Source organism: Nerophis ophidion, linkage group LG08 (assembly GCF_033978795.1).
Source record: "Nerophis ophidion isolate RoL-2023_Sa linkage group LG08, RoL_Noph_v1.0, whole genome shotgun sequence".
Taxonomy (NCBI): Eukaryota; Metazoa; Chordata; class Actinopteri; order Syngnathiformes; family Syngnathidae; genus Nerophis; species Nerophis ophidion.
In genome coordinates, this window is record NC_084618.1 from 42,844,932 (window position 1) to 42,871,753 (window position 26,822).

The 26,822-nt window shown below is 39.5% G+C and overlaps 1 protein-coding gene across 4 annotated transcripts in view; it reads left to right on the top strand.

Annotated features, from left to right (window-relative positions):
* The window catches only part of mbtd1 (mbt domain containing 1), a 138,669-nt gene that overhangs the window by 65,029 nt on the left and 46,818 nt on the right, over nucleotides 1–26,822 (top strand). For 2 of the 4 annotated variants that reach the window (XM_061908626.1, XM_061908628.1), the window contains one exon: nucleotides 7,214–16,750. The exons of 1 other annotated variant lie outside the window; for it this stretch is intronic. In XM_061908626.1, coding sequence (XP_061764610.1) covers nucleotides 7,214–7,332 — 119 coding nt within the window. In that variant the 3' untranslated portion in view covers nucleotides 7,333–16,750. Of the gene's footprint in view, nucleotides 1–1,041; nucleotides 1,378–7,213; nucleotides 16,751–26,822 lie in introns of those variants that run through there. One more of the 4 variants, XM_061908627.1, reaches the window with a different exon arrangement.

Consider the following 26,822-nt stretch of genomic DNA (forward strand, 5'->3'; position numbering starts at 1 on the left):
TAGCTATTAGCTAATCTTAGCCAGTGAGACGCCGAAAATATCAGCAAAGAGACTGCTCGAATCTCAAAAAAAATTGTAAACTGGGGCACTCCTGAGTCAAGGCCAACACTGTGGTATATTGAAATTACCAGCATTTGTTTTGATTCAAATGTACAGGATTTAAATAAAATTCAACACATGACTGCGTGGGTTCTTTCTGCGTACTCCGGCTTCCTCCCACCTCCAAAGATATGCACCTGGGGATAGGTTGATAGGAAACACTAAATTGGCCCTAGTGTGTGAATGTTGTCTGTCTATCTGTGTTGGCCCTGTGATGAGGGGGCGACTTGTCCAGGGTGTACCCCGCCCACCGCCCAAATGCAGCTGAGATAGGCTCCAGCTTCCCCCGCGGCCCCGGGTGGTAGAAAATGGATGGATATGGATGTCATCTGTTACAGCTGTACCTGATTATTTTCAGCCCTGCATAAAAACAGGGGACCCATTTTCCAAAAACAACTTTTCTTACAACTTGGCACCTGTTTTTATGTATTTGGAATCCAGCCTAAGTCCCGAAAATTTGAAATCAAACCATGGAGGAATGGCCAGAGATATTTATAAAACAATCTTGCCTTCCTTCTCACTTCTTTCAAACAAGCTGCTAAATGCTATCAATGATGTTTTTCTCAATTGTTTCGTCAGCGGTTATATCTCAATATATAGTAAATTACCAGAAAGTGCTTTCATTAGTCTGTCATTGCATTCCGAATCTCTAGACAATAAGTTCCTTCTTTTTTACTATCCATTTATAGTTGGGCACACTGGCTCGTAGCATTGTTTGAACTTATATCTGTCAGTACACTCGCAATGGAGGCACTAAAAAATGCAACATGGATGCTGGGAAGAAAACAGCTCATCCTAATGAGGCGGTCAGAAAGCAGCTTGAAAACCGCCTGTAAAACAATCTGTGCAACATTTTGACCTAAAAACGACCATTAGATGTTATGTCAACCACAAGGAAATGTTTTGAATGTAATTTTTTTTTTTTAACATGACCCCTTTAAGGTGCTCACAGATTGGAGAATACAGTGAGTGTACTATGTCTGGAGTCATCAGAGCTTCTACAGTTGCGCGCACTGCCACATTGCAATTTCCTGTGAATTTTTTGTGAAACCCTACAACTGGACACTTTGAGTTTTGACAAGCAGTAAAATAAAGAAGACAGTGGTGTGCATAGCCATTAAATGCCACAAAAGACAAGGATCAGGGAGTATTCCCAGGGAGCAGTACTCTATACCGGCTCCATGCAAAATCTTGCAGCCACTTATCGAATGGGCACATTAACCATGTCTGAAATTGTCTCAGAGGTCTAAAATTGTTTTGGATGTGAAACACATTGAAGAAAACATTTAATCCACAATTGGCTTGATCTTATTTTTATGTTATGCTTTGGTGGTAAAATGCAGATCGATGTCACTGTCAATGCGGGTCGGGCCGACCACTGTTTTGTGTGAAGCAAGTGCGCATTTAAAAAAAATATTTTTTGTAGAGTTCTGTGTGCACAGGCCTTTCGGATGTCCACTTTGAGTACACGCAGACCTCTGCGAACACCCTTACGCTTACATTTCGCCCAAGTATGTTTGAACTTTTTCGGTTAGAATCATAGTCTTACCTTGATTATCGTGGGGATTAGGTTCTGGACCGCTCTGTGGTAGGTGAATTTCCAGAAAATCGGTACACAATTTATTTTACGATTTATAGCAATATTATATATACTGTGTGCGTTAGACATCTTTACAAGCCCTAAACACACTATACAGGTTTCACACCCACTTAATAAACAATTATATGTTCTTAAAACACTTCATACACTCCAAAACCGACAACATTTTATTATACAAACCCCGTTTCCATATGAGTTGGGAAATTGTGTTAGATGTGAATAGAAACGGAATACACTGATTTGCAAATCATTTTCCACCCATATTCAATTGAATGCACTACAAAGACAAGATATTTGATGTTCAAACTCATAAAGTTTATTTTAGTTTTTTGCAAATAATAATTAACTTATAATTTCATGGCTGCAACACGTGCCAAAGTAGTTGGGTAAGGGCATGTTCACCACTGTGTTACATCACCTTTTCTTTTAACAACACTCAAGAAACGTTTGAGAACTGAGGAAACTAATTGTTGATGCTTTGAAAGTGGAATTCTTTCCCATTCTTGTTTTATGTAGAGCTTCAGTCGTTCAACAGTCAGGGGTCTCCGCTGTTGTATTTTACGCTTCATAATGCGGCACACATTTTCCATGGGAGACAGGTCTGGACTGCAGGTGGGCCAGGAAAGTACCGCACTCTTCTACTACAAAGCCACGCTGTTGTAACACGTGGTTTGGCATTGTCTTGCTGAAATAAGCAGGGGTGTCCATGATAATGTTGCTTGGATGACAACATATGTTGCTCCAAAACCTGTATGGACCTTTCAGCATTAATGGTGCCTTCACAGATGTGTAAGTTACCCAGGCCTTGGGCACTAATACACTCCCATACCATCACAGATGCTGGCTTTTGAACTTTGCGCCTATAACAATCCGAATGGTTATTTTCCTCTTTGTTCTGGAGGACACCACGACCTCTGTTTCCAAATATAATTTGAAATGTGGACTCGTCAGACCACAGAACACTTTTTCACTTTGCATCAGTCCATCTTAGATGAGCTCGGGCCCAGCAAAGCCGGTGGCGTTTCAGGGTGTTGATAAATGGGTTTGGCTTTGCATAGTAGAGTTTTAACTTGCACTTACAGATGTAGCGACCAACTGGTGTTACTGACAGTGGTTTTATGAGGTGTTCCTGAGCCCATGTGGTGATATCCTTTACACACCGATGTCGGTTTTTGATGCAGTACCGCCTGAGGTATCAAAGGTCTGTAATATCATCGCTTACGTGCAGTGATTTCTCCAGATTTTCTGAACCTTTTGATGATTTTACGGACCGTAGATTTTACGGACCGTAGATGATAAAAATTCCTTGCAATCGCTCGTTGAGAAATGTTGTTCTAAAACTGTTCGACAATTTGCTTACAAAGTGGTGACCCTTACCCCATCCTTGTTTGAGAATTACTTAGCATTTCATGGAACCTGCTTTTATACCCAATCATGGCACCCACCTGTTCCAAATTAGCCTGCACACCTTTATAAATGGGTTGTACTTGTATAGCGCTTTTCTACCTTCGAGGTACTCAAAGCGCTTTGACACTACTTCCACATTTACCCATTCACTCACACATTCACACACTGATGGAGGGAGCTGCCATGCAAGGCGCCAACAAGCACCCATTATCAGTATTTATTGCCACTTTTCCCAACTTCTTTGTCACATGTTGCTGGCATCAAGTTATAAAGTTAATGATTATTTGCAAAAAAACAATTTTTTTATCAGTTTGAACATCAAATATGTTGTCTTTGCAGCATATTCAACTGAATATGGGTTGAAAATGATTTGCAAATCATTGTATTCCGTTTATATTTACATCTTAACACAATTTCCCAACTCATATGGAAACGGGGTTTGGAAAACTTTAATGGGTCATCAAATCTAATTTGATTCAATGATACTTTAAACTATGTGATGCACGTACACCAAGAAGCAGAGTATATATTTTGAAACATAACCATTAATATTTTGAAACATTTAATGCCACAGTAATAAATAAATAATAAATGGGTTGTACTTGTATAGCGCTTTTCTACCTTCAAGGTACTCAAAGCACTTTGACACTACTTCCACATTTACCCATTCACACACACATTCACACACTGATGGAGGGAGCTGCCATGCAAGGCGCTAACCAGCACCCATCAGGAGCAAAGGTGAAGTGTCTTGCTCAAGGACACAACGGATGTGACCAGGTTGGTACTAGGTGGGGATTGAACCAGGGACCCTCGGGTTGCGCACGGCCACTCCTCCACTGCGCCAGGCCGTCCCAAATACAATATTGTTTAATTTGGGAGTCCCTGGTGGTGTATTTAATATTTTTCAGTATTTCCACCGATGTAGAGCATTGTGTGACACTTGCGACTTTTGTTGTATTCCATCATCACCTATTAGGGTCATACTAATACTAAAACCAAAGTAGTTTCAAACGCTAGAGCTGACGGAAAATGGATGATTCCTTTATGTCTGGTATATAGTATTTCAAGCACTATTCATGTTATAACCAGCTAGCTTTGGAGCTTCTGTGTCATCAGCTTGTAGGTGATGTAGCTTAGTTAGGTGATAAGCAATATACAAATATATACAAACCGGTATTCCTGAATCAGTTTAAAGGTATACTGACAAAGTAGTTTAGTGATCACACTAGATGACTGTGACAGGTTTGTGTCGTGGGGTCTTCAGGACCGAAGGATCACAGCAGGAGTTCAAGTTGACAATTATTTTTAATCTTTTTACACACAATATTTCTTCTTTTGTTTGTTCCCAAAAGGATTTTCTTTTCATTTTTAATTTTCACAACAGTTCATCTTCTTCGTTCACTCCCCAAGTCTTTTCAGTCTTAGTTCGTTCACTCACAAAGTTTTTAACTCGCTCAGTCCTCCCACAAGCCTTCTGGCGTCCTCAGCACCTCCTGGGTCCTTCTGGCTTTTCAGCCCCGCCCTGCAGTCACCAACGCTGCTAAAAAGAGACAGGTGATTAGATAACTCGTTCCAGGTGAGGTATCCACTCACCTGTCATCTTGCTTCCAGCCGGCTCCTGTGCATGCCATCGCCGGCAGGCGGCGCCTGACCACGCCCCGCCTCTCACAATGACACATTGTTCAAACGTCTCATTTATTGCTTTAATTATCATTTTTGCAGCAATAACTTTGGCACGGTAAATACAGGGAACAATCCATTAAAATTTGAGGATCTAATAAAGTGGCTAACATGGAATTCATTATTTGAGTTTGGAACTTAATGTTGTTTTTGCACTATCCTGTATGGCAATAACATTAATGCAATTAGGTTCATTACCATGAATTGATTAACGTGGACCCCGACTTAAGCAAGTTGAAAAACTTATTCGGGTGTTACCATTTAGTGGTCAATTGTACGGAATATGTACTGAATTGTGCAATCTACTAATTAAAGTATCAATCAATCAAAAGGTTACATTTGCTGCGTTTTACCCAATGAAAACAGCGCTAGAAAGACAGGATCTAGAAAATTAAAGTGCGCTGTCTTTATTTAACTGGGCAACACATGATTGGTGTATTACTGCTACCTCCTAGTGTAGCTAAAACAAAACCCATGTGACAACATGCAAATTATTTTATGTGATATGCATAATAAAGGTTTTTTGATAAAGAAAATATGTTGTACCTCTATCATGATTGTTTAAGTATACATGCGGTATGAGATTAGATGTAAGTATATAACAAACCGATTTTTAATAGCATTGATGTAGAATGGTGTGCGTGTAGGGCTGGACAAATATGTCAAAATTAATAATCATGATTTTTTATTTTCCCGTTGATATTGAAATCACAATAAAAACACTAATTATATTGAAAACATGAGTATTTATTGCACCACCAAAACTTAATTATAAATTTAATTTAAAAGAACAACAAATATAAATTAGAAACAAACAACAAGTCAAATAATAATAATAGTAACAGCCATGAATTTAAATAACAATATAACAATAATAGGCTCCAGCACCCCCTGCAATCCATAAGGGACAAGCGGTAGGAAATGGATGGATAACAACAGCAATCATTAAAAATGGCAATAGCAATTTAAACAACAATAACAATCTGTTTTTTTTTCATTCTTGTTTTTTTATCTTCAACACTTATTTTACAATCAGAGTGTGTGCTCTGTGTCAAAAAATAACTATAAAATGTTTAATCAAATAATGTGAATGTTATGATTGTGAAGAGGTGAAGTGTGCTCTGCTGTTCTCATCTTGACGTTTGAAGACTACTTGAGGCTGTTAAAACAAAAGGCTCAAGTTGCTGCTGCTGTCTTGTTTGTACATTGATCTAACATCAATGACGTTCACAACAACACAAGCAGATGAAATGTGTGTAGTGGTTGTGTGGAATGTTCTTTCTAGCTTTACCTTCGTAGTTAAGTCGCTGTTTCAGGTGGCCGTCTAGATGTTTGGTCACAGGTCAGGTGAATGAGTGGTAGCAGACAAATGATTTAACCAAACAAATATTCCCTCTCAATGACAGCATTTTATTCACATTTATGTCAATTTCTGTGATATTTTGCATTTAACAGCGCATTCTGTTTTATTGGCTAATTCTGTGACTGTTTTACGTCAAAATGGAAATATATTACTTTTTTGTTGAGTTTAGTGATTATAAATTAGGCATACTAGAGCTGAGTCAAATAAAAAGTACCAACCATTGTGACATACCAAACTTGTAGTTGACGTCATCTTTTTTCCACTGAAACGCTCACTCTTGCCTGTTTCACTCTTAAAAGCTCAGGTTTTTGCATGCACGTTGCCTGGACCTTTAATCTTTAATATTTTAGATTCTAATATTTTTTGTCATTGTGAGAAGCCATAATTTAATTCAAAATTCGATTAATAGTCCTGCCTTAAAAAAATATGTGTATTGCTCCAATGTGAGTGGTTGGACCTGGGCTGCTGTGTATTTGTTAAACGAGTAGATGCGTGACACGACAAACCCTTCCTTTCCCTCATTTAAAGCTGCTGTATGTAATCGAAAGGTAGTACTGAGACCCGCCCCATTTCTGCTTCAAACTGTCTGGATACACCCCACCTTTGCGCACACCTGGAGAAAAAAGGTCGATATTTGGAGTGAGTTACTGTCTCGCTCACCTATTTAACATTGCATCTGTTTTTTAATCGACGCACTGCCAATCAAATGAAAGCCAATCAAATCCAACATTACTGCGGACCTCTGGTAAATGTTGAGACAAATGTAGAGATATTCTCTCAAACTGCTATTGGTAACATATGCTAGCCTTTGGTGGTGTTTTTAGATATTTTAAAACAATCTGGAGCTGATGACGTGCAAAAGCTTTCATGTGTACCGTGTGGAAAAAGGCTGTAAGGAACCAAATGTACAGTGTGGTACCAAAAAATCTAATTACAAATACATGTACCGTTATACCCCTACACATCATAAGGAATGTTTTAAAATGTAAAATGTGATTGATTGTTCCTGGTCTTGATGTATTTCAGAATGACCTGTTATGTTTTCTTTTTTTTGTTTGTAGGCTCCCTCCTACGAATGAAAGAAGAGACAATGGAGGTGGATGAGTTCAACTTTTCACAGGGCACCTCTGACCAGGAGAGCAATGGCTCTGGCACCTACTATATCAAGCAGGAGCCCTAAGATCTGAAGATCGGAACAGGACAAAGAGGGAAATGACAGTTCTCTGCAAGGATCAATCCAAACTGAAATGGCACACAGAGATGCATATTTCCAGTGGAGAAGTAAGGTATTTTCTGCAGTCATTTCTAAGTGTGTGTACAAAGCCAAGTTTGGAAAAGCACCCAGGACTTGGTCACAAATGTTTGACCGCTCTTTTATCTTCTTTCTCGTGTCAACTGTTTGAGCATTAAAACCAATGGTAAAAATGTTTTTTTTTTGGTTCTGTTTTTTTTACCTTTTTCTGTGTAAGTGGAGCTCCTCTGTACTTAATGTCGCCCCAGACCTGTATAAACTGTGATTTTTGTATGGGTGGGCTGGGTCTTTGCTTGTGTTGATTTGTTTTCGGGTAGGTTAGCCACTGAACACGAACATTTATTTTAATAATTTGTCTGATATTAAAGGCTGGCACAAGTAAGAATAAATATATATATATATATATATATATATTCTGAATTCACACAGGACATAGTTGATCTAGTACTTGAATCATTTTTGTTTTTTTATGTTGATTTTGGTTGGTAGTAGGTTTTACACATGAATTTGGTGGCTGTGTGGTGAAAATATTGTAAATGAAAGTGGTTATATTTATATACTATGTCAATAATTATTAAACTAGAAGTGCAGGGTGTAGGTTGTGAAGGATGTTGGTCATAATACAGTTAAAATACAATGCTGCATAGAATAATCAAAATTGTCATGGAATATTTCTTCTGTAATCGTTTTTCAGAGAAACATTTTTTTTTTGTTCGGCCCTCAGTAATGTGTTTAATAATAAGATGTCCCCTGACTCACCTGGCATGTACCCCTCGGAAAAACGGAACATTGTTTTGCTTGACATATTATCAGTGCCACCAATATGCCATCTCTTTTTGCTCAACTTTTTCATCCTGTGCTATTGGTCTATTGAAGACACCCACCTGGTTAGTTTGCCAAAAGAGTTTGGAATTTTGATTCTCTCCTGCTTTTGAAATGTGTGAGCAACCAAGAAAATTGTCAACCGTTGACATTCAAAACAGAGGCCTCCATTGCACCATTGGTCGACTATGGTCGCCCAGAAATGGGAGTAGTTTTTACAGAATGTCATTCTTTTTGTATTGCTTTAGTTTCATAAATTCACCAAAACGTTGCCGTCATCATGACTCAATACTGTAGATGGGGCATCCCTCCCTCTCAAATACAAGAACCTGCAGTCACGCTTACTCCATGCCACACCTCACCATTTCAGATGACCTGTAGAGATGTTTCTATATACGTATTGTCACACACTTAATGGGGGAATCAATTATGAATAACTCTCGGATTGTTTTATTTAATTTTGGGGGCAGCAGTATGTAGAGCAGGTCATCCTGAGACTGAAGGGTTGGTGGTTTGAAACCTGATTCGTCTCTTCTCTACTTGTATTGTGTCCTTGAGCAAGACTCTTCATTAACCTTGCCTCAAGTGGATGAATACTGGTGTATGAATGTGAATAAATGTTTGGTGGTGGTTGGCCAGGCTGTTTGCTATTAATGAGCATCCAGGTTTCTGGCAGTCCACCCCAGAGAAGCTGTTGCTAGTGGAGTAGATTGCCACAAAAAAATGGGTTTAGTTTGTTCTATGATGGAACTTGTAACTTTAGTAATTATCTAAAATAAGTTATGCCATTGAAATTAATTTAAAAGTCATTGTTCCGTTCAGCCCCCCAAACAGCACAATTTCAACATGAAACAAACTTTTTGATAAGAAAAACAAACTTCTATTGACCTCTCCAGATCTTGTATGAAAAAATGCAATACAATACACTGTAGTAGTGTAGGGTTTCTCCTGCGAGCTGCTTCTCAGTCAACCACAGTATCAGCAATTTTTCATATTTTCATGGATGATATTTTCATTTGTAAATTATTCAAACACCCTTGGTTGGCACATTATAGTCTTTATCAACTTGTCCTGAATCAGTATAGAGGGGCAGAAGACTGCTCTTCTTTTGAAATCATAAAGTGGGGTAGCAATGTATTTTTGTTATTGAAGCAGCTGGTTGTTATTGTTATTTGCTGTTTGACACAATACACCACCCTCCATTTTTATATATTTTTTCTTTTATAGACTTTTTTTAATGAAGTTTGCTGAAACTTTCTTTTAGTTCGTTCCATCACAATACAACTGCTATAGAGCTTTTTGCTTTATTATAAAAATATTTGTGAATAATTGAAGGATTAAGATGTAAATTACTATTAACTCTCTTAAATAAGAGCACATGTCAGCAAGTGGATTAATTAGAAGTATTTATCTGTATAGACATATTGTATAGGGTGTCTGGACACATAGGCAAACATGCATATTTACAAGAAGTTACATTTTATATTGACGAACATTTTTTTAATATGATTTCCGACATTTATGATGCAAAGGTTGATTTATATGGCAAAATGTACGGGAAATCAATGAAATATCTTCACATTCAAACTGCAGTGTTTACCAAAAATTAATTTTGCGACCTGACACAAATACATTTGGGCCACCACATGCGCTACCTGTTTGCCCCTGCTCATAAACACATTGGAATGTCCTGTGAGTAGGCCATTGTTTTTTACAATAAAGTACAATAGTTAGCAGTATGCAACGTAACAGCATCTGAACACACCTCGTACACAATTGGTCTGCTGGAGTATAAAAAGATGTACCAGTGTCAGCAAATTAGCAACTTTTGTTGCTATATTTAGTTGGTATGCAGACCTCTCTCAAAGCAGTCACCAATATTATTGGAGACTGCTTTGGGGCCCTACCCCATCGAAACAAACACCAATGGCTGTCTTGGTAAAAAATACAAAATGAGGCGACAGAAGACCCATCCATCCATTTTCTACCGCTTGTCCCTTTCGGGGTTGCTGGAGCCTATCTCTGCTGCGTTTCGGGTGGAAGGCAGGATACAACCTGGACAAGTACAATTTTGTATATTTCTAAACAAATTTAACATATTTTCTGCGCTATAGAGCACACCAGTATTTAAACCGCAAATTTTAGACAGAATAAATATTGACATATATTAGCCGCACCGGACTACAAATACATATACTGGTACAAGATATTTTGTAAATGTTTATGAATTAGTTTAAAATGGCGCCTGTCACTAGGCAGTAAAACAGCTCATCAGACAAAAGAGAAGTCATCGTCAGGGACCCACTAGCTGCGTAGGGTAGCTCTCCAATCAGCTAAACAGACTCAATAACTCCACGGTGACGTTTTGGTGAATTTATGTAACTAAAACTATCCAAATAGAATGACATTGTAATTTGATGATACTAACACAATGAATGAAGAATCCTTTCGAGCAAAGACTCTATGAATGAATACTTCTCTTTAAAAGAACGAACCAGGAAGTACATTTTCAACTTGAAGCCCCTGCAGTGAGTGAGCTCGTTCAAAAGATGGCGCCGTAGCACAAAATATAATACACCTTTTCAGTGTCATGTATGAAAACTATTTCTTGAACACAATACATGGCTGTTAGCAAAGAAAAATCCATAAATTAGCTGCACTGTTTTATTTGCCGCGGGATTCAAAGCATGGGGAAACATTTGCATCTTATATTTCGGAAAATACATTTAGATTTTCATATGTTTGACCCTCATATTTTTTCCTTCCAACTTTAGTCCCTGCTCCTGCAGCGTCCACATGTGTCATTGCTCCCTGTGCAAATTAGATAGTGTAAATCATATTTTTTTCAATTAAAAAAATCATAGCAATGTATGTTTTATGTAAATACATGTTACTATGATACAAATTAGTTAACTGTTCATTGTAACAACAGGGTTGTGAATGTTTTACTCAATATACTTTTTAATAATGCTAAACAATTGAAGTAAAACATATAGAGCCCCCTTAAAACATTTGAACATTTCTCTAAAATACTGATGTATTTTTACGTTGTAGAATTATTCACACAACTTAATATTGAAAATTGTTCAACATGGATACCACTTAATCGCTAAGTGATTCCAATCATCATAGTATCATAGTTTTCACCGACTCCTTCTGCTTCAGTATGGTGGGGAATTGCTCTCCTTTGCCATATACCTGACGACTCAATTTAAGAGAATTATTTTCTCTAGAGTTGCCCAAAAAACTTAAGAATCATCATCAACATCATCATCATTTTTGTCAAAAAGCAATGCAATCAGTCTGGATTTCAGCGCTTTACCATTTCCATGAGTTGTATTGTTTATACAACAGCTGTGGGCCGAATGCAAAAAACACATTTTGTCAAAAAAGAAACTTGGTTGCACACGTAATTGTTACAAAACTCTGGAGTGTTTTCCAGTTTTGGTTAAAACTGTGAACCATATTTACATCGCAGTCAGTCCCAAAAATTCAGAAAGTTCTGGAGTGGTTGTTGCAGATGTCACTCCTATTTAGAGACCTCAGGCTGAGGATAATTCTAAATAAAATTTAGAGAAAAAATGTTATTGATAACTGCACTTGAATTAAGTCACAGACCGAAACTGAAATGTTACAAAAAGAATGCCATTATAAGATAATAATACTAACACAGACGTGTTTGCATATGAGCTAATGCTAACAATCTTAGCTTCATTGCATTACATTAGTACGTACAAATATGCATGAAAACACTCCTACATGTATCACATACGTGACGGATTAGTGAATAAGAATTGTTTCAGTAATAATGTAAAACTTATAAACATTGTTTGGAGTGATGAATGAAGAATCTATACGAGGAGAAACGCTATGGACTGCTCGAAGACAGAACAACATGTTTACTTCTGCTTGAAATGTCACTCTAAACAGAAGGGCACAGCAGCACCTGCAGCGAGCAATAAAGCTCGAACCCACGCAAGAAACGTTGCATCATGTTGAGGTATCAGAGGACAGCAGAGTAGCACCCGTCGTCATCGTTGTTGGCAGATTCACGTGCGTAAAGTTGACTATAAGCAATATGTAAATACAGTATACACAAACTGGTGTTTTTCGGAATTGGTTTCAAGGTCAACCGACTACGTAGTTCATGAATCCCCTTGGCCACATAATGACATACAGTACTGTGCAAAAGGCTTATTTATTACTTTGATTATCCCGGACGCAACAATCACCTTGACAAGGTATCAGGCAACAATCCAGTAAATCTTGTTGAGGATCTTTTAACCCACTAAAAATCAAATTTATAATATCAGTTCGGAGCCTAACTGTGTCTTTTTCATGGTCCTGTATGTTTAAAGTCATTGGAAATTCATGTAATGCAGTTTAATTCCATACAAACAATAGTTACGATGAAAGAATCTATAAAACAAAAATATGTACAGTACATTGTTTTTATTAAACTGGGTTATACATAACTGGTGTATAACTGCTACCTCCTAGTGCAGCTGAAACAACACCCAGGTGACAATATGCAAATAAAGAGACAGTTTATGAGACTTGATATGCAAAAAATATTGACTAACAAAAGGTATTATGATGAAGAAACTACAGTACTTCTGACATGATTGTTGCATATGTGATTACAAACAGATATTTAACAAGAATAATATTTAATAGCTTTGATGTGAACATTTTGTATACAAAAAATGGCTGTTTTTTACACTTCAATGTGGTAGGCGAAGATGACATTTTACATTATGTACAAAACAAAATGTTAACTCTTTGTGTGAAAAGTGTAGGGGAAAAGGGGAAATGACATTGGTGCTCGGTTTGTTATTTTGCAGGGTTATGCATAAATTACGCCACCCATCAACGTCGGTGGATTAGATTAGATGATTAGAAATGAGAAATAATTCCTTTTAACAGCACTCTACATGAACTGAAATTACCCTGTCAAGCAATAAACTGACCGTTCCAGGATTTGATCTACTCAGTAGAGGAATTGATTGGTATTGCATTCTTTCTCCTACAAGACATTGTAGGGTCCCGGTACACCATGGATGTCCAAATGTTTTCCACCAAGGGTCGATAAAGAACTAAGAAAATGTGGTGTTGGCCCGTTTTGATACTCTTCATATTAACATGACCAGTCAATATAAGCAGGTCTGTAGATGACTATATCCAAAATATGTCAAAAATTTAAATTCATTAATGTTCCTGATTATCGAAATACTGTATAAATATTGCACAGACCGATACATTTTCTCATTTGATTTTTGTCTAATTCAAAAAAAGTTTAATAATAAACAAAAATACCATTACTCAAGAATGCATGACTACTAGTCTCAAGTCTTCTATTTGTAGACGGACTACCATATATTTTTTTATTTTTTACAACTTTATTAAAATTATTCCAATAGGCCAATACTTCTATTTTATCTTTTTTTGCGTGCACCGCAAACCATTTTTTTTCTTGTAATGAATCATTCTTGGTAGTATTCTGGTGGAGACTGTTAAATGTTGTTCTATCCAAATGTTGTACTTTTTGCCGCTGCATTCGAGACCGAGTTTGTGAATTTTGGGCTTTGCAACTATGCTACTGTAGCTAGCGTGCCAGCAGAATGTGCGGATACTTTGTGACGCAATAGGGACATGCTTCAATAGACTGTTGCTAAAGAGCTAAATGACAATTTCATATGCAACATGCTACAACTAGCACATAGATTATATGATCATAAAGTCAAACAACTTGTTTCTCAGAACTGTGTAATGGTTTTCTTTTCAGTTTCAATTCCAATCCTTCTTGCTAATATTTGAAAGGATGCAGACTGTTCAATTTGTTTTTTTTTCTTTTTTTAATATCACAAATATCACACTGTTTATTTTGAATGTTGTTTATTTTTTGGCAATATCATCATAAAGTCTAAGAAATTACACTGCCAGTTGTTGCAAGAAGACTATGAAGACAGCTTTTAGAGATTTGGTAATAAGACAAAATAATTATTGATTCATGAAGTACATAGCTGAATTTCCCCTAGGGATCAATAAAGTACTTTCTATTCTATTCTATTCTATTCTATAGTGCATTACAACTGTTACCTGCTGCTACCCCCTCACTGGAAACACTCACAAAATCATCAAGTACATAATTCTTTTTTCTATTCAAAATATCCAAACAAAGCTAATACAAGTCACAACCCCCTTAACAGTAGATTTTCAGGGAGACATAACTTGTTTGTAGGCAATAGATCTCCTGAGGAAAAACATTCTACTTTTGAGCATCACAAGTTTCATACAAGACACAAATCAACACAATACTAAAAAGTATTGCTAATAAGTTTTAATTGATAATTTTCTTTGTCAGTAAATCAGTATAGCTACTAGGGGTGAGGGAAAAAATTGATTCGAATACGAATCGAATCGAATATGTTGTGCAATTCAGAATCGATTCTCTTTTTTATTTAAAAATCGATTTTTTTATTTTTATTTTTTTATTCATTTATTTTTTATTTTTTTATCAATCCAACAAACCACTACACAGCAATACCATAACAATGCAAACCAATTCCAAAACAAAACCTGACCCAGCAACACTCAAAACTGCAATTGAGGAGACACAAACACGACACAGAACAAACCAAAAGTATTGAAACAAAAATGGATATTAGCAACAACAGTATTAATATTAGTTATAATTTCAGCATAGCAGTGATTAAAAATCCCTCATTTACATTATCATTAGACATTTATAAATAAAATGAAAAAAAAGAACAATTGTGTCACAGTGGCTTACACTTGCATCGCATCTCATAAGCTTGACAACAAACTGTGTCCAATGTTTTTACAAAGATAAAATAAGTCATATTTTTGTTAAAACAAATTTACATTATTGCAATCAGTTAATAAAACATTGTCCTTTATAATTATAAAAGCTTTTTTTTTTTTTTTAAATATACTACTCTGCTACCATGTCAGCAGACTGGGGTAGATCCTGCTGAAATCCTATGTATTGAATGAATACAGAATCCCTTTGAATCGGATAGATATCAATTTTGAATCGAGAATCTTGTTGAATCAAAAAATTGATATAATCGAATCGCGACCCCAAGAATCGATATTGAATCGAATCCTGGAACACCCAAAGATTTGCAGCCCTAGCTGCTAAGTTTTAATTGCTAATTTGCTTTTTCAAGGAATCTTACCCAGACAATTTTGACTTGTTCCATTGGCAGATTTGTTTTCTCATTACAAGCAAAAATATCTTAAAATGAGCATTAAAAAAAAATCTGCCACTGGAACAAGTCAAAAATATTCTTGGTAAAATTTCTTGAAATTATAAACCTATCGTTAGGTATATTTTTATTAAGTTTTGTGTCTTGTGAAAATTCAGGTGCTCAAAAATAGTATTTTTTGCCCAGATCTATTGGCTAAAAACAAGTTCTTATGTCCCACTGAATAATTGCTATTTATGGCATTGTGCCATGTATTAGGTTTGTTTAGATATTTTGACTAAAATTGAGAAATATATGCTTGGTGATGTGAGTTTTTGCAGTGCTCCAAGATACACAAAATAATGCACAATCAATACTTGTACTACCTTGTATTAGTTGTATTTCATCGGTTGAAAGGGCTCTGTATCAATCAAGGAGTTTGACTTTGGGTGCTTGATTTAAATGAAAAAAGTAGTTTTTTGTATTTATTTTATAAACAATGTGTGCCCCGGGAGCCTTTTTCAGCATAAAGTTGTTTTTTTAATTAACGTTTGCATATTGTAAAAAAAAACATTAGTGACAAACATTATTTGATATTGCCCTAATTTGCTTTGTCACCTTCAACACAAATCAGTGATGTGGATGTTTTGTTCAGATATATTTGCATCTCCAATAAACAAAATGCATCCTAAAATTTGACTTTATGAGGCCCTCTGTGCAAAAAGTTTGGACATCCCTGTTGTGAAGCACTATTCATTTTTCTATGTGTTTTCATTTGACCTGCATTATGGATTGGGGATGTCCATTTCCAATTCTCACCGAGATGAGGACAAATCCTAACCATTTATCAGGACATTCATTGTCTTTGTTCCCTGGTGTAGGTATGGACTCACACAGTAATGCATGTCTTAATTATTGTATGTACAAATTATTTTTTCTGTTCTTGGATACTAACACGGGTCTTTTTATGTGGTGTTTTCCTCAGTTACAGTAGGTTGAAACCTTCTATTAATGGTGCTATATATATATATATATTTGATAAAAAATGGCTACATCTATTGGGATCACCAAATAATGTAAGTTGAGAATTATTTTGGATACAAATGTGCATATAAAACATGAGGTACATTATTCAAAGTTTGTACATGTCATATTGCTTCTCTGGTTTGATACATTTGTGTTTTGATAGTTGTTAAATAAAACATGTGTGAATCATTATATTGTTTACAAACCCTTTCTGCATGGCCGTGAGTATTTTTGTGGTGATTTTGGTCATGTTTACCTTTTACATTGAATAAAATACTGACTTCTAATCATGCGTACATTTTGTCCATTTCAAGAATGAAATTGTTTTTTTTTGCCTTCACTTACTAAAAACAGGTGTACGTTGAAATCCAGAAAACATGAGGAAAAAAATTCAGATGTTGCACGCACAAATTCCAGCACGTTTCTTTGTTACGTCGCAGTCAACTATGAAACAGATGTCTGTGTGGCCTGCCTCGATAACTGAACACAGGCTGGGGGGAAAATGGTTGAATCAGTTATAACAGGGGTGTTAAAGTCAAGGAATTAATTATCTATGGCCCCTGGGATGATATTTGATTAGTATTAGAGCCGGCCCGCAGGCCACAGCCACCGGCTGCTGTTTTGCACGCACCAATACTCCATTGGTGTTGGCACTAGAAATTTTCAAAATGGGGTACCAGGGACCCCATCAAGTAAATTTTTGGGGTCCCACTTTTTTGTAACCGTTTTAAAAACAAGTGACAAATGTATGCATTATCCTGTTACATCTTACATTCCCTATATTGTGTTTTGGAAGACGCTTATCATAAACATTACTTAATTCATAAAACATATTTTTTTAATAAAACACATTTTTATTTATATGTAAATGTATTTACATATAAATAAATAAATGGGTTGTACTTGTATAGCGCTTTTCTACCTTCAGGGTACTCAAAGCGCTTTGACACTACTTCCACATTTACCCATTCACACACACATTCACATACACTGATGGAGGGAGCTGCCATGTAAGGCGCCAACCAGCACCCATCAGGAGCAAGGGTGAAGTGTCTTGCTCAGGACACAACGGACGTGACGAGGTTGGTTCTAGGTGGGATTTGAACCAGTGACCCTCGGGTTGCGCACGGCCACTCTCCCACTGCGCCACGCCGTCCCTTTATATAAACATTCATTCACTTTCTCATTTCCTTCATGGATCTACCGCTGCTGGTATTATTTTCAATTTTTTTTCAGAATGTGTTTGTTCTATTTTTGACCAAAGTAAGACAAAGAAAAAAATCTGAAGTTGTCTTTATTTTTCAGTTTTAATGCCATGATTTTAATAGTCCAGTCCACGTGTGCACAGATTTTCCTCCATGCGGCCCCTGAGCTAAAATGTGTTTGACACCCCTGTGTTAGAAGGTGCAGATTAAGATGGGTGTTCATGGCCAAAACAGATAAGTGGGACCAGAGATATTGTAGTGCTGCACCTTGTGTAGAAAGATAGGCACTGCAATGATACGTAAAATTTTAGAAGAGGTGCGAAACTGATAACCGGCAACTAACAGATGTGATCAAAATTATTAAACCCCCACACAAGTTTGGTGTTGTAGCAAGTTGGACATGTATTCCATATTTTGTTTATAGCCATATCAAATAAAGATATGTCAAATAGACAAATGCAACTTAAATTGTAACACTATTTTACAAAATACCAAAAAATGACCTTTTTCTTAATATCCAATTGACAAAATGATTCAACCCCCTAGTTACATGCATCTTTAGTACTTAGTAGAACACCCTTTGGCAGTGATTACTTCCTTCAAACGTGATACATAACCGGACACAAGCTTCTTGCAACGATCAACAGGTATTTTAGCCCATTCCTCTTGGGCAAAGGCCTCCAGTTCATTCATATTCTTGGGCTTGCGTGCTGCAACTGCCTTCTTCAAGTCCCACCAAAAGTTTTCTATAGGATTTAGGTCTGGCGACTGTGAAGGACACTCCAGACAGAGTCTTCCAGCCCTTCTTCTGCAACCACTCTGATGTTGATTTGGAGGTATGCTTGGGATCGTTGTCCTGAGGCAGAGAAACAGCCCCAGAGCATGATTGACCCCCCAGCATGCTTAACAGTAGGCAAGGTGTTTTTCTCTTTGTAAGCTTCATTTTTTTCTCCTCCAGACATAACGTTGATTCATAGGCCCAAAGAGTTCCAGTTTTGTCTCATCACTCCATAGAACATTTTCCCAAAACCTTTGGGGTTTGTCCAGATGATTTTTGGCATACTGGAGTCTATTTTTCTTGTGCCTGTTAGTCAGAAGTGGGGTGCGCCTGGGAGTTCTGGCATGGAGGCCTTCATCTCGTAGTGCGCGCCTTATTGTCTGGGACTAAACCTGCGTTCCCCCCTCTGCAATGTCCTGTTGTAGTTCCTCAGCTGTTACCCGGGGGATTTTCACCACTGTACGCATCAAATACCGGACAGCATCCTCTTTCTACCACGCCCAGGTTGTGTTTCCACTGTGCCTTTAGCTTCAAACTTGCGAATTATGCTCCCAACTGTGTCTCTTGGAATGTGTAATGTCTTTGCTATTTTCTTACATCCATATCCTTTCTTATGAAGAGAAAGTACCTCCTCTCTTGACTTCTTTGACCACTCCCTGGACTTCACCATGTTGCAAATACACCATTGACCATCTACAAGAAGCTGAGCGTCAGTCTTTTTCAATCAGTTTAATTGTTGCTCGTTATGGTTCTAATCACATCTACAGGTGTTTTCAACACCTGATTGAAAAGACCTTATTCAAATTCTGTTCTTAAGAGTTATGATCTTCAAGGGGTTGAATAATTTTGTCAATCAGATATTAAGAGAAAAGACACTGTTTGGTATGTTACAGAATATAATGTTGTAATTCAAGTTGCATTTGTCTATTTAATGCATCTTTATTTGATATGACTATAAACAAAATACGGAATAAATGTCCAACTTGCTAAAACACCAAAATTGTGTGGGGGTTAAATAATTTTGATCACAACTGTACATATTGTGCAACTTACAGCAAAATATGTTCATACAGTAACCTGCTCAAACAGGATAGGAAAAACTATGACTCTTGTTTGAGTACTAAATTTATTATTACAACCCAGGAGAGCTTCTTGCATTAGCAGCCTTACTTGAAACAAAGACATGTCATTCCTCTTTCTCAGGTGCCATTGTGCGGTCTGTCTGACTGCCCAAGCACATGTGCTGGTGTCACAGGAACACATTGTGACAGCAATATATGGAAAAATGATTGCCTCGATAGAAGTCCTGACACATTGATTATGAAGTATTGATTGGCAACAATCAATCAATCAATCAATGTTTACTTATATAGCCCTAAATCACTAGTGTCTCAAAGGGCTGCACAAACCACTACGACATCCTCGGTAGGCCCACATAAGGGCAAGGAAAACTCACACCCAGTGGGAGGTCGGTGACAATGATGACTATGAGAACCTTGGAGAGGAGGAAAGCAATGGATGTCGAGCGGGTCTAACATGATACTGTGAAAGTTCAATCCACAATGGATCCAACACAGTCGCAAGAGTCCAGTCCAAAGCGGATCCAACACAGCAGCGAGAGTCCCGTTCACAGTGGAGCCAGCAGGAAAACATCCCAAGCGGAGGCGGATCAGCAGCGCAGAGATGTCCCCAGCCGATACACAGGCGAGCAGTACATGGCCACTGGATCGGACCGGACCCCCTCCACAAGGGAGAGTGGGACATAGAAGAAAAAGAAAAGAAACGGCAGATCAACTGGTCTAAAAAGGGAGTCTATTTAAAGGCTAGAGTAAACAAATGAGTTTTAAGGTGAGACTTAAATGCTTCTACTGAGGTGGCATCTCGAACTTTTACCGGGAGGGCATTCCAGAGTACTGGAGCCCAAAATGAAAACGCTCTCTAGTCCACAGACTTTTTTTGGGCTTTGGGAATCACTAATAAGCCGGAGTCCTTTGAACGCAGATTTCTTGCCGGGACATATGGTACAATACAATCGGCAAGATAGGATGGAGCTAGACCGTGTAGTATTTTATACGTAAGTAGTAAAACCTTAAAGTCACATCTTAAGTGCACAGGAAGCCAGTGCAGGTGAGCCAGTACAGGCGTAATGTGATCAAACTTTCTTGTTCTTGTCAAAAGTCTAGGAGCCGCATTTTGTACCAACTGTAATCTTTTAATGCTAGACATGGGGAGACCCGAAAATAGTACGTTACAGTAGTCGAGACGAGACGTAACAAACGCATGGATAATGATCTCAGCGTCTTTAGTGGACAGAATGGAGCGAATTTTAGCGATATTACGGAGATGAAAGAAGGCCGTTTTAGTAACGCTTTTAATGTGTGGCTCAAAGGAGAGAGTTGGGTCGAAGATAAAACCCAGATTCTTTACCGTGTCGCCTTGTTTAATTGTTTGGTTGTCAAATGTTAGAGTTGTATCATTAAATAAAGGTCGGTGTCTAGCAGGACCGATAATCAGCATTTCCGTTTTTTTGGCGTTGAGTTGCAAAAAGTTAGCGGACATCCATTGTTTAATTTCATTAAGACACGCCTCCAGCTGACTACAATCCGGCGTGTTGGTCAGCTTTAGGGGCATGTAGAGTTGGGTGTCATCAGCATAACAGTGAAAGCTAACACCGTATTTGCGTATGATGTCACCTAGCGGCAGCATGTAGATACTGAAGAGTGCAGGGCCAAGGACCGAACCCTGGGGAACTCCACACGTTACCTTAACATAGTCCGAGGTCACATTGTTATGGGAGACACACTGCATCCTATCAGTAAGATAAGAGTTAAACCAAGACAGGGCTAAGTCTGACATACCAATTCGTGTTTTGATACGTTCTAATAAAATATTATGATCGACGGTATCGAAAGCAGCGCTAAGATCGAGGAGCAGCAACATAGATGACGCATCAGAATCCATCGTTAGCAATAGATCATTAGTCATTTTTGCGAGGGCTGTCTCCGTGGAGTGATTTGCCCTGAAACCGGATTAAAAGGTTTCACATAGATTGTTAGACGCTAAGTGTTCATTTAACTGCTCCGCAACAATTTTTTCGAGGATTTTTGAAATAAAGGGAAGGTGAGACACCGGTCGGTAGTTTACCATGAGGTCAGGATTGAGGTTACGTCTTTTAAGAAGAGGATGAATAACCGCTTTTTTGAATGCTAGGGGAACAGTGCCCGAGGAAAGTGATAAGTTTATAATATTTAGCATTGATGGACCTAATAATACAAATAGCTCCTTGATCAGTTTCCCATGAAGTGGGTCAAGTAAACATGTTGTTTGTTTTATTCCATTTACACGTTGTAACAATTCCTCTAAAGTTATTTCCTCAAAACAAGAGAAACTATTTTGGAGGGCCGTATTCGCCGTATATACAATCGTGTCAGTGTTAATAGAACCCAGTTGTAGCATAAAACGAAGTGAATTAGGTATTAATTAAAGATTAAAGTTGAATGTGAAAATTATTTAATCTTTTAAACGTAAACGGACCAAAATATAAAACAAAATACGAAAGACTTGACTCTTGTTTTATTACTCAATTTACTATTAAAACCCAAGAAAACTACCTGTTGTAGCAGCTGTACTTGACAGGAAGTCGGGAAATTCCTCCACTACGTCCGGTGCCATTGTGCTGCAACCACCGGCTGTTCCAACTGTCTGCCCGACTGGTCAAGCTGGTGCTGGAGTCCCAGGAACACATTGCCACAGCTATAGGTAGCAAAAATGATCGCTGAGATCTGGGGTCAGCAATCCATGGCTCAAGAGCCGCATGCAGCTCTTGAGCGCCGACCTAGTGGTTCCCTGGAACCTTTTTAAAAATGTATGAAAATGGAAAAAATATATATTTTTGTGTTAATATGGTTCCTCTAGGAGTACAACCTTCTTAACTGTTAGAAATCCGACCGTTTATGTTATATATGCTTCACTGATGAGAGTTTTTGCATATTTTAGTAGAGCCGTGTTTTATGCCACTTCGTTTGTCTCATTTTGTCCACCAAACGTTTTATGCTGTGCGTGAATACACAAAGGTGAACTTTGTTTATGTCATTGACTTGTGTGGAATGCAAACTAAGCATATTTGGTCACTGCATAACTACAAGATAATCAGTGCTAACATGCTATTAAGGCAAGCTGTATGTACATATTGCATCATTATGCCTAGTTTGTAGGTATATTAGTGCTCATTTATGTTCCTTAGTTCTTGTTTAATTAATTAATTTAAAATATATACTTTGATTTAATTTATGTAATTTAATTTGTGTAATCCATTACATTTTCATTAGTTTAATTGATGCAATTTAATTTATATTTGCATTTCTCATGGCACATTATCTGTATGTAATATTGGCTGCATTTCTCATAGTTGTTTGTGTGCCATGTTGTTCCAGACTACAGCAAACGTTTTCCAGCTTGCCAAAAAATCGTGATAAATACATTAGAAGAAGACTTTTTTTTTTATTTGGACACATGCATCTATACCTTTGGCCATTCTAAGCCAGTAAGTTCCAGGAGTTATGGTTTTTGAGGAAAAGTTTAGTGTGTGCTTGCTCAGTTGGGTAGTAAGTGATGTGCGATACTACTGATTTTCTTTCCAATCCGATACCGATTATAATTCAAGCTTTGATTGATTGAAACTTTTATTAGTAGATTGCACAGTTCAGTACATATTTCGTACAATTGACCACTAAATGGTAACACTCCGAATACGTTTTTCAACTTGTTTAAGTCGGGGTCCACGTTAATCAATTCATGGCTGGTATCGGCGATGCTGATCCGATATAAATACTTAGTGCAAACATACATAATATTTCTGCTAAAATATATAAAGTTGTATATTTCCAATAATATGTCTTATAGTATAAGGAATACAATTAATTGTTATTTATTTATTTATATTGTTGTTTATTTATATTGAATAACAATATAATGTGCTGTAATAATCCATAAAGAGAAAATAAATGATAAAAGGACACGAAAATGATATTTCAAACCATAAAAAAATTAAATTTGTAAAACGATAAACGCAGTAAAATGCATGTATTATAAGGAACTACCATTAGTATGAAAATTAATTCACAATTCAGTTACATGAACATATTAACTTGAAAATACTGCACATGTAAATAACACTCAACTGAAGCATTCAACATTGACACGTTGCCTCATTCATAAGTTTAGTTACTTGTTTGCACCGTGCTCCTGTAGTGATATACTTTGTCTCAAATAACTCAAGTATCACTTTTGATTTCAAGAATCAATATTACAGCATAAATATCTAGTATCGGCGGTATCAGTATTTCAGTGTCGATCGATATCTCTTTTTCATGGGTAGCGCTTTATGAAAAAACAACGGCACACAACTAAAGTTCCAGTATCCTCACCTTGCCTAATGAAAATTTGTGATTTATCACGAAATATATTGGCATATAGTGATGAAAGCTTTTCCCTAGCTCATTTGAACCTTGTTTTTTTTTTCCATTTTCGGTATTGACGGCTTTTGTTGCGCTTCTCTGTATTTAAATCCCCTTTCCTCTTACAGTTTGGTCACATGGTTTCGGCCCATTTGTTGTTTTGTTTTGCTGCGCATTCTCTGATGCACTTAAATTTTTTAATGAATTCTAAATATTAAATAAATGTGATCAAAAGTCCGCTTACATCGGAGCCTATGGGAGCCGTTCAATTCTGCCTATAGTGTAACGATCTGTCACTTACTTTCTGATAGTTTTTCGTGTTTTGTACTTTGTTTCCTGTTCAGTGCTCTTATTTTGTCATACTTCCTGTTTACTCCGCTGAGCACTGTTTTTGTCACACTCGCCGTTGATTGGCAGCGGTCCTCAGCTGCGGTCAATCAACATAGGTCTATTTATGTTTCACTCGAGCACTCCTCAGTGCTCGAAGTTAAACCTATGTTGGGAACATCTCCATGCAAGACTGCTTTCTGTTTATATCTTTTACTTTGATGAAATTAAAATCATCTTACCTGCTTTCTGCTCTCCTGGATTTTTGCATACTTGAGGTCACACAACTGCAGCCATGCGACATCCCAACAGTAACTTCGAGCCAGAAGATTGTGACCTCGCGAGAATCCCTGTCGGCAATCTTCAGCCGACGTTCTGGACCGCACAATTCCTGGAAGACTTGAAGGCCAGGTTTGTGCGGTCCCAGCCTACAGACGCGGACCCTCTCCCCGCGGCAACGCCACCGGCTTCGGCTCTCCGACCGGCGCGTCCGCCACTTCCTGCATGCCTCGCGGCTCCCGCGGCAACGCTACCGGCTACGGCTCTCCGACCGGCGCGTCCTCCGCCGCCATCCTTCCTCTCGGCAACGCTGCCGGCTACGGCTCACCGACCGGCGCGCCCGCCTCCTCCTTCACGTCTCGCGGCTCCTGCGGCTCCGTCGCCGACTGCGGCTCTCCGACCGGCACGTCCGCCGCCGCCATCCTTCCCGTCGTCTGCTGAGCTGCTTCTCCCTGCTCCTACGCAGCTTCCAGCGGCTGCTCCCCGGCTGCTCTTTTTGCCAGCTCCCGCTCTCTTTTTTGGTTCGCCGAGAGCTCCAGTGGAGCCCACAGTGAGGTCGCTTTTGTCCTCCTGCTGGGACTTGGCACGGGACGTGTCTTCGTCCCTCCTCCTGGTCCCCTCCCGCCCGTCCCTGGTTTTCGCACCGGGGGACTCCGACGAGCAGGCACGTTTTCCCGCATGTGTGAACGGTGTCTGGCAGCCACCTAGTGGAGGGGGGCCCACTATACACTGCGGTGCAGCCAGGCACACACCGCTGTCATCCCCGCCAGCGTCTCCTTCCACGGAGACATCTACGTCCCTGGCGGGCTTTCGCACAGCTCCAACGCCGGCTCCACGCCGAGCCCCAACGCCGGCTCCACGCCGAGCCCCAACGCCGGCTCCACGCCGAGCCCCAACGCCGGCTCCACGCCGAGCCCCAACGCCGGCTCCACGCCGAGCCCCAACGCCGGCTCCACGCCGAGCTCCAACGCCGCCAAGAGCAGCACCACGCCGGGCTTCGTCACCGCCGGCATCCGCTATTCCTCGGCCAGCATTTGCTGCTCCTCGCCCGGCGTCATCTGCCGTTTTCACGCCGCCGATGACATCTGCAACAATCACGCCTCCGATGACGCCTGCCGCTTCAACACCGCCGATGACGTCTGTTGCTTCCACGCCGTTGATGACGTCTGCCGCTTTCACGCCGCCGATGACGTCTGCCGCTTTCACGCCGCCGATGACGTCTGCCGCTTTCACGCCGCCGATGACGTCTGCCGCTTTCACGCCGCCGATGACGTCTGCCGCTTTCACGCCGCCGATGACGTCTGCCGCTTTCACGCCGCCGATGACGTCTGCCGCTTTCACGCCGCCGATGACGTCTGCCGCTTTCACGCCGCCGATGACGTCTGCCGCTTTCACGCCGCCGATGACGTCTGCCGCTTTCACGCCGCCGATGACGTCTGCCGCTTTCACGCCGCCGATGACGTCTGCCGCTTCCACGCCGCCGATGACGTCTGCCGCTTCCACGCCGCCGATGACGTCTGCCGCTTCCACGCCGCCGATGACGTCTGCCGCTTCCACGCCGCCGATGACGTCTGCCGCTTCCACGCCGTTTATGACGTCTGCCGCTTCCACGCCGGCACCAACATCTGCTCCTCAGCCGCCTCCTGCAGAGGTATCTGTTTTGGCTGCAGCCCCAGCCGCTTTGTCTGCTGTCTCCGGGCCTGCTTCAGCGCGCCCGCCTCCACGTCAGCCGCGGATGTGGCCGTGCCCTGGGCGTCCTCCTCGCGGGATGCACTCGTCTCTTTTTCGGCCAATGATGTGGCTGTTCCGTGGCCGCCCGCCCCGCCAGTTCCAGCGGCGCTCTACGCGCCGTCGCCACCTGACTTTCCCTCGCTGGCTGCGGGGACACGAGGTTTGGCGACCTTCCACCAAATCCTCCTTCCATCCTCCCTTACTTTGTGGACATTTTTTTCCATTTTTCTTTTCCAGGGAACATCTGGTATCTGTTCCTTGAGGGGGAGGTCCTGTAACGATCTGTCACTTACTTTCTGATAGTTTTTCGTGTTTTGTACTTTGTTTCCTGTTCAGTGCTCTTATTTTGTCATACTTCCTGTTTACTCCGCTGAGCACTGTTTTTGTCACACTCGCCGTTGATTGGCAGCGGTCCTCAGCTGCGGTCAATCAACATAGGTCTATTTATGTTTCACTCGAGCACTCCTCAGTGCTCGAAGTTAAACCTATGTTGGGAACATCTCCATGCAAGACTGCTTTCTGTTTATATCTTTTACTTTGATGAAATTAAAATCATCTTACCTGCTTTCTGCTCTCCTGGATT